This window comes from Cajanus cajan, chromosome 2 (assembly GCF_000230855.2).
Source record: "Cajanus cajan strain Asha chromosome 2, NIPB_CcT2T_4, whole genome shotgun sequence".
Lineage (NCBI taxonomy): Eukaryota > Viridiplantae > Streptophyta > Magnoliopsida > Fabales > Fabaceae > Cajanus > Cajanus cajan.
The window spans coordinates 8,879,788-8,889,323 of NC_138518.1; the positions used below are offsets into that span (position 1 = coordinate 8,879,788).

The following is a 9,536-nucleotide window of genomic DNA, read 5'->3' on the forward strand; positions in this document are numbered from 1 at the left end:
GCCAGCCGGGTCGTTACACTTTAGTGGTATCAGAGCAGGTTGAGTCTAGTGGACACTCTTTGGGGGTGGTCCCTTTAGGCTTTTGTTGTGTTAACTCTGGGTTGTGCTGTCTTGTTGTGTTGTTTGCAGTGTGGATTGATGTGATGAATTGTTGTGTTGTTAATTGTTGATTGGTTGAGTGGTAGTATACTAAAGATGTTGTTATTTTTGTAGACAATGACTAGAACCAACGAACAAATAGCCTGTGCCATAGAGATGATGGCTATGGCTATGCAGCAGCAAAATGCTTATTTTGCTCGGATGGAAGCTGAAAGAGCTGCAGCTGGTGCAGCAAGGCCCACAGGGTCATAGGAAAGCTGGGACCTAGCTGAGTTCTGGAAGTGTCATCCTCCACAGTTTGCGGGAGATGCAGATCTAGAGGCAGCTGACCGCTGGATATGTGAGTTGGAGAAGATTTTTGTTGTTCTGGGATGTTCTCCAGAGAAGAGGTTGGCATATGCTGTGTATATGCTTGTGGGAGAGGCCAAACATTGGTGGAGGGGCACTTATCAAATGCTTGTGGTGAGAGGAGTTACGGTTGACTGGGAGTGCTTTAGGGCAATGTTCATGGAAAAGTATTTCCCAGAGAGCGTGAGGCACGCCAAGGAGGCGGAGTTCATGCGGCTACACCAGGGAGGGCTATCTGTGTCGGAATATGCGATGAGGTTTGAGCATTTGGCTCGTTTCTATTCACAGGCTATTTCTGAAACCTGGAAGTGCAGAAAGTTTGCTGAGGGTCTGAAGTATGAGTTGAAGAAGGTGGTGGTGCCTATGGCCATCACCGAGTTTCCTGTCTTAGTAGAGAAGGCAAAGATTGTGGAGAGGTTGGAAGGGGGTAACCGTGTGATCAGAGCTACTGAGGGACCAGCTAGGTCCAAGAGGGGAGGTGGAGATCAGAGGAAGTCGTATGATAGGCCCCAATCACAGCAAGGGGGTCTTGTCATCAGGCAACCTTCTGGTGCTGCTAGTGGAGGAGGACAGGGTGGAGGTGCTGCCCTTAGGTGTTACAGGTGTGGTGGATCCCATTTGATTATGGATTGTCCACACATTGAGAGCAGATGTTTCAGATGTCAGCAGATGGGCCATGTGTCTTTCAACTGTCCCACCAAGAATAGACCGGAGAGGAGTACTCAGAGGAGTGATGCGCAGAGAGCTGATACTCAGAGGAGTAGTTCACAGAGGACTGAGACTCAGAGGGGTGACAGACCCACTACAGCTGGTAGGGTGTTCGCTTTGACGGGTGCTGAGGCTTCGACTTCTTATGACCTAGTGAAGGGGAAGGGCAAGGCTGCTGGTAAGGATGTGATGCTTTTGTTTGATTTTGGGGCTTCCCATTCATTTATTTCCTATGCTTGTGTTGCTATGCTGGGTGTGCCTGTGTGTGACTTGGGGTTGAGACTATTAGTGTCGACGCCGGCTTTTACTTCAGTAGTTGCTTCTGAGCTGTGTGCTAACTGCCCTATTGTTGTGAATGGGAAGAAGTACAAGGTAAGCTTGATTTGTTAGCCTTTGGTTGATTTGACATAATCTTAGGGATGGATTGGTTATCTGCCAATCGTATCCTTATAGATTGTGCCAATAGGCGGTTGATTTTTCCACAGGAAGAGGATGAGTTGTTGATTTCAGCTGGCCAAGCTGAATCAATGCTGAGGGATGGAGCGGGGTGCTACCTTCTGCTTGCTATGATGAGTATGGAGACTGAGAGGGACATTTCTGAGATAGATGTGGTGAGAGACTTTGCTGAGGTATTTCCTGATGAGGTTCCTGGGTTGCCTCCTGTTAGGGAGATGGAGTTTAGCATTGAACTGGTTCCAGGTGCGGGGCCAGTGTCGGTGGCTCCCTATAGGATGGCTCCTGCCGAGCTGGTTGAGTTGAAAGGTCAGCTGGAAGACCTATTGGAGAAGCAGTTGGTGAGGCCGAGTGTTTCGCCGTGGGGTGCTCCTGTGTTGTTGGTGAAGAAGAAGGATGGGGGTAGTCGTCTTTGTGTGGATTACTGGCAGTTGAACAAGTTGACCATCAAGAACAAATATCCTCTTCCCCGGATAGATGACTTGATGGATCAGCTGAGGGGAGCATCGGTGTTTTCTAAGATCGACTTGAGGTCAGGATATCACCAGATTAGGGTAAAGGAGGGTGACATACCGAAGACTGCTTTCAGGACTAGGTATGGTCACTATGAGTATGTCGTGATGCCGTTTGGAGTGACTAACGCCCCTGCAGTGTTCATGGATTACATGAACAGGATCTTCCGGCCGTTCTTGGATAAATTCTTGGTGGTGTTCATTGATGATATTTTGATTTATTCAAGAACCCGGGAAGAGCATGGAGAGCATTTGAGGGTGGTGCTAGAGATTTTGAAAGCGAAGCAGCTGTATGCTAAGCTTTCAAAATGTGAGTTCTGGTTGGATGAAGTGAAGTTCTTGGGCCACGTGATATCAGCGGAGGGGATTGCTGTTGATCCGGCTAAGGTGGAGTCGGTGTTGCAGTGGGAGCGTCTGAGGACTGTCACTGATATTCAGAGCTTTGTGGGTTTGGCGGGTTACTATCGGCGGTTCATTGAGGGATTCTCCAGGATAGTAGCGCCTCTAACCCAGCTGACGAGGAAGGAGCAGCCGTTCATTTGGACTGATGCTTGTGAGCGGAGTTTTGAGGAGTTGAAGAGGAGGCTGACTACTTCTCCTGTGTTGGTGTTGCCGGACTCTGGTGAGCCCTTTGATGTGTATTGTGATGCTTCTCACCAGGGTCTTGGGTGTGTGCTGATGCAACAAGGGAAAGTGGTGGCCTATGCTTCAAGACAACTGAAGAACCATGAGAGGAATTATCCTACTCATGACTTGGAGTTGGCAGCTGTTGTTTTTGCCTTGAAGATATGGCGACACTATTTGTATGGTGCTCAGTTCAGTGTCTTTAGTGATCATAAGAGTCTGAAGTATCTATTTGACCAAAAGGAGCTGAACATGAGGCAGAGACGGTGGATGGAGTTTCTGAATGACTATGACTTCCAGTTGATGTATCATCCTAGTAAGGCCAATGTTGTGGCGGACACACTGAGTAGGAAATCCATCCACATGTCGAGTATGATGGTGAGGGAGTTGGAGCTGATTGAGGAATTCAGAGATTTGAACCTCGGTGTGGAGTTAGCTCAGGATCACATTAGTTGTGGGACGGTCACCATAACTAATGAGTTCTTGAGGCAGGTTGGACTTAAGTAGTTGCAAGATGCTGAGTTGGTGAAGCTCCTTGGTTTGCTAGGTACCAAGAAGGCTGTTGGCTTTGAATTGGGAGAAGATGGAATCTTGAGGTTCAAGGGCAGAGTCTGCCTACCTCAGGATGCTGAGCTGAAGAAAGCTGTGTTGGAGGAAGGCCACAAGAATAGACTTAGCATACATCCGGGTATGACTAAGATGTACCAGGACCTCAAGAAGACTTTCTAGTGGTCTGGCATGAAGAGGGAGATAGCTGAGTATGTGGCGGCCTGTCTGACTTGTCAGAAGGCGAAGGTGGAGCATCAGAAGCCGAGTGGGTTGATGCAGCAGATTGAAATTCCGGAGTGGAAGTGGGATAGCATTACTATGGATTTCATTGTTGGGTTGCCAAGGTCAACTAGGAATAGTGATGGTATCTGGGTGATTGTAGATCGGTTGACCAAGTGTGCGCATTTCTTGCCTGTCAACATCAAGTGGTCCTTGGAGAAGCTGACACAGTTGTATGTGAGAGAGATAGTACGGCTGCACGGGGTGCCTTCCAGTATTATTTCCGACCGAGATCTGAGGTTCACTTCCAGATTTTGGCAGAGTCTACACCAAGCCTTAGGCACGAAGTTGAAGCTGAGTTCTGCTTATCATCCACAGACGGATGGTCAGTCAGAAAGGACAATCCATTCCTTAGAAGATCTGCTTAGGGCTTGTGTGTTAGACCACTTGGGTAGTTGGGAAGAGGTCCTACCGTTGGTTGAGTTCACCTACAACAACAGTTTTCATGCAAGCATTGGGATGGCACCATTTGAAGCGTTGTATGGCAGGAGATGTAGGACTCCTCTGTGCTGGTATCAGGATGGTGAGTCAGTGGTGGTAGGTCCGGAGCTAGTCCTACAGACCACTGAGAAAGTGAAGATGATTCAGGAAAGGATGAAGACTACTTAGAGTAGGCAGAAGTCGTATGCTGACAAGAGGCGGAAGCCTTTGGAGTTTGCCGAAGAGGAGCATGTGTTTCTGAAGGTGACTCCGACTTCTGGTGTGGGTAGAGCACTGAAGGCAAGGAAGTTGACACCGAGGTTCGTGGGTCCCTATCAGATCATGCAGCGTGTGGGTCCGGTTGCTTATCGGTTGGCCTTGCCACCGACTCTTTCAAACCTACACGATGTGTTTCATGTCTCCCAGCTGAGAAAGTACGTCCATGACCCGAGTCATGTGATGGAGTTAGATGATGTGCAAGTGAAGGAGAACCTAACTTTTGAGAAGTTGCTGGTAGTTGTAACTGATCGTAAACTGAAGGAGCTGAGGGGCAAGTCAATTGCTCTGGTAAAAATATTGTGGGATGCAGCTATCGGTGAGGCTACTTGGGAGGTGGAGCAGCAGTTCAGAGAACGTTACCCATTTCTTTTTCCAAGTAAGTCCATTTTCGGGGACGAAAACTTTTGTTGTTGGGGAGGTTGTGAGACCCGTAGCTGGTATACACCTCCTTCCCTCCCAACTCTCACTCATTTTCCCTTTTCACTCTCTTGCTCACTCCTTCCCTTTTGATCTTTCTTTGGCTGTACAAGGTGATTGTGCGGAGTAATCAATTTTTTTAGTTGGTGTGTTGCGGATCTCTTATTCCTCCTTTCTCATTTCGTTTAAGCTTCCTTCAACCTTCTTCTTCATCCTCTCTATCCCGAAGCTTGGATCTTTGGCCTGAGGTAAGGGAAGTTAGCTTTCTTGCTGTGTTTTGGTTGAAATGGGGTTGAGAACTCACTAAGTTGTTGTGAGTATTGGATTTGTTGGCTGATTTGGGTGTAACATGGAGTTTTTGGGGTTGTTGGGAGTTATGGGGGAAATTGGGGATTTTCTCATTCCGTTGTTGCATGTGTAAAAAGGTAGCATTTTTGGACTATTGAATGGAAATGTGATAATTTGAACCGATTGCATGTGGAGTTTGCTGATTTTTTTGCAAATGCTTGAAGAGTTTTCAAAAATTTGGGGTTTGCTACTGAACTCGCGCTGGGCGCAGTTCTTCGCGCCGGGCGCGTGGCCATCTGAAGGCAGCATTTAGGCAAGCTCGCCGGGCGCAAAGATGTGTGCGCCGGGCATGCTTGAAAATGTTAGCCTCTAGATGGCCCACGCCGGGCGAGGGTTGAACCGCGCTAGGGGCGATGTCAGTCGTGACTTGTTTTTGGGCTTCTGGCATGGCGCTGAGTGCAATTTTGGCCGCGCTGGGCGCGGGGACTCCTTGGAGTCTCTACCATGGGAGGCGCCGGGTGCAATTCAAATTGCGTTGGGCGCGAGACCAAGGGAGGTCTCTGCCTTCCCCGCGCTGAGCACGGGTTTGAGCACGTCGGGCGTGTGAGACTCCTTGAAGTCTCTGCTTGGCATGCGCTAGGCACAATTGGTTATTGCGCCAGGCGCGTGAGAGCCTTGGGCTCTCTGGTGGAGTCCCGCCGGGCGCGGGTATGCTCGCGCTGGGCGCGCTGGTCCCCTGGTGCTCTCGGGATGCACTGCGCTAGGCGCAACCACGAGTGCGCCAGGCGCGGAGATGAGATTATAATATTTGATGGTTAATGTTATTTTATGATAAGTTGAGTTGAAATAGATGAATATGATGTGGTGACTAGTAGATAATGATGTTGATGATGTTGGGCTGTACCAGATAAATATTGTTGTAAGATGTGTTGATGTGTTGTAAAATGATGTGTTGTGCTGTGTTGTATGTAGGCTGAGTTGTTGTAGGCCGAAAGGCTGAGTTGTTGTAGGAGATCTCCGAGTTGATATGCGTGACGACGCATTGTATGTTTATGGATGGTTATGCTGTAAGGATCGATGAGATGCATATTGATGAAGTGTTGATAAATTGTAGTTGTTCTTATTACTTAAATTTTCCTATATGTGGTTTATTTTTATGCTAGCTTACCCTTTTGTTGTTTTCCATGTGGTTGGACTGCAATGATTATACTGTGTATGGGAGTAGAGCAGGGATAGGTGGTGTATCTGTAGCTGACAAGTGGAGCTGACTCCTTTTGATGCTATGTTTGTTTTAGTCATTTGGCATAGTGATTTTTGATGTATTTCTCGTATTGCACGCCCTAACTCTAGTTGGACTCGGGACATTTGTATATATTTATATTCTAGATCCTATAATTATATACTTGTTCTAATCTGTCTAGTGTTTCCGGTGTGTTATGGTTGTGAGTGTAGTGGCCAGCCGGGTCGTTACAATGATGATGATGATGATGATTATATTAAAATATAGTTCATATATAAAATAGATAAATAGTATCAAAAATCATTCTCATAAACACATTAATCATTAAAATAAATATAACTTATTATTATTATTATTTATGAAAACTAGGGTGTTACAAGGGTCGTAAGAGAAACCCCTTAAGGCAAATACTAACCTTCATTGCTTCCTATCTTAGGATCTTTTCCTTTAGCACGATTAGATGCTTAGCCTTATCAAAGGTTAAGCTCTAATACCAAACATTGGAGAAAAGAAAGCCACTAGAAAGGAGCGTTGAATAATATCAATAAAACATTCAACACTTTTTTAAAATAGTGAAGTAGTATCAAAATTTTAAGAGTGTAGATGAAGAGTTAAGAATAAAAAATACATAGTATTTTTATATTAGTTCATCTTAATCACAAAGACTATGTCTAGTTCTTGATCAACTTGATCAAGTTTCATTATTTTTGACAAAGATAGAAGTATTCTTTCACAAGCCACTTCTGATTCAACTTAAGTATTCTTTGACTTGCCTCTTGAAGGAACTACCCAAGTATTCTTTGAGCAACAAATCCTTTACAAGCTTCAACAACTAAGTATTCTTTACAACAAAGCCTCTTCAAGCTTCAAGTAATAACACAAAGTTAAAGTTGGAAAATCACGTGTTGTTTTATCTTACTTTCAAGACATGATACAACCAAATTTAGTACAAAGCTCTTTACATAAAGAATGAATAAACTTTTTATAACTATCGTTCACATTCCTTTCTAAATCTTTGAGCTTCTGTATATAGGTGCTTCATGAAAATGATCATTGTAAATCCTTTAGCATATCTCATAAGGTTACTTTGTCTATCTTCAACTTCCTTCCTTGTAAAGCGAAGTGTGTTGGTGCATTAAAAGTGAACATTAAATGTGTTTCACCAAATTACACTTTTATCTAATCAATGAGTTTATTTATCACATTTAAGGTACCAAACAAAAGGAATTGTTGCGTGTGCCAATCAGAAGTGACTATTTTTGAGACTGCACATACTTTAAGGGATTTGCTTATCTTTTCTTTGACAAAAATCATGGCTTTGTTCCTTTTTGATGTGCAACTATCAAAGAAGCTTTTATTCCTTTCAATTTGTTAATGTATAACAAAGAGAAAGATTATTTAGTTATCAAACACCATAATCTTACACAAATAAAGTAGTTTAGTTTGAGAAACTACATGTCATCATAACCAATAGTCTCTTCTAATTCATCTTATAGTATGATTTGACAAACTTTTCACTAATGAAAACATTTAAGTTTGTTAGCATTAAAACTGATACGTTGAGGAACTCAAGATCATCTTTTAATATTCATAAAATCATATTATACATTAATTTGAATCTATATAATGAAGTATCATATTGGATCGTTATGAACTTTTAGTCTAATGATTAACTAAAATTCAATGTATACCATGATTTATTGAATGAAATAATTCTACCAAGACTTACTTTTAGAGTAAGTGGATTCCTCTTTTTTATTTTATAATATTATTGGTGCAAAGTATTTTAACATTTTTTTAAATCAATATATATTTTAAGGATGAAATAGGAAAAAGTGTAATAAAAAATAACTATATAGTTTTTTTTTTGTTAAATTACACTTTTGATTCCTCTATTTTTATCAATATATAATTTTAGTTTCTCTATTTTAAAATAAACACATTTATTTTCTTTATTTTTAAAATACGAAATTTAAAATTAATTTATCGTTCATTGATTATTAAATTTTTATATTATCCAATGACATATTACCACTTAGATGTCTTAATATTTAGTATTTGACATGCAAGAATAGAAATAAAAAAACATATAAAAAATATTCATTTATATTTATTTTAATGAGTATTTGATATTTATTTTAATAAATATTACTTGTATTTTATTGTTATTAAATATCACATTATATAAGTAAACGTTAAAATTTAATTATTTACATACATCAATTTGTTTTAAAAATAGGAGATTAAAAATAAATAAATCGACAAAAATAAGCTAAAAATGTAATTTAATTATTTCTTTTATAAAATACTTATTTATTATTTTTTACAAAATTATAAAGTATTTTTTTATGTATTAAAAAGATATAATTTTTTTTCTCACCAATGGACTTGTATAAAAATAAAAAATAATAGCTGGAGATGGGAAAGAAGGTTGGTGCAAAGGCAAGTAAGATTATTGTGTATTGAAATTAAATGTGGATAGAGACTGCTGTCACGGTGGGTGACCGACAATTCGGCGCATCACAGTATGGCCACCAAAAGGAAGCTTCCACTTTCCTCCACTCTCTCATTCAGATTTATTAATTAAAATAATACACATACTTTTCACCTGATTCATTTAATTTTTTTCAATATAATTTGATGAATTCTACCTTTTATTTTTTATAATTAAAAACATTTTTTTAATTTTAAAAGTTTATATTTTAGTCTTTATAAAAATAAACAACAAAATTAAAAAAAAACAAAAATAATACATAAAATAATTCAAATGAAATATTTTTAACTATATAAACTGAAAAGTAAAATTTATGAATAGATATCGAGTAATTATAATTTATAATCATATTAGAAAATTCAGTTAACTTCTTCTGAATAACCTCTAGGATTAGTCTAGTAGTTGAGATAGAAAGGGTCGGAGTAGTTAAAAGCATGAAAACCTAGGTTCAATCCTCTTTGCAATTATTTTTATAATGTTTCCTATCTTTATAAAAAAAATAAAAAAAATAAAAACTTGCCTCTAAATAGATATTTAATTTATATATTAAGTTTCACCTTAACCAAATTCATTTTGGATTCATAATTGAAATTTAAATAATTTTAAATAATTATACTTTTTTTTATCAAAATTATAATAACAACAATAAAATTTAAATTTAAAATTTTATACATATTACTTTAATCTTCTTACTATTATATCAACTCTATTAATTCAACATTTTATTATCTAAAAATTAATATCAATACTATTTCTAACTTATTTTTAGAATAAAAAAATACAATGTCACTTCAAATTAATTATAGAATTTGCTTGAATAAAATTA

At 40.0% G+C, this 9,536-nt stretch overlaps 1 protein-coding gene across 1 annotated transcript; it reads left to right on the forward strand.

Annotated features, from left to right (window-relative positions):
- The first annotated feature begins 216 nt into the window (after positions 1–216).
- Positions 217–2,851, forward strand: LOC109815438 (uncharacterized). Its single transcript, XM_020380164.2, has 6 exons — positions 217–325; positions 413–1,527; positions 1,641–1,817; positions 2,348–2,410; positions 2,526–2,577; positions 2,781–2,851. The coding sequence occupies exons 1-6, from the start codon at positions 217–219 to the stop codon at positions 2,849–2,851; spliced, it is 1,587 nt and encodes a 528-aa protein (XP_020235753.2).
- Positions 2,852–9,536: the final 6,685 nt, after the last annotated feature.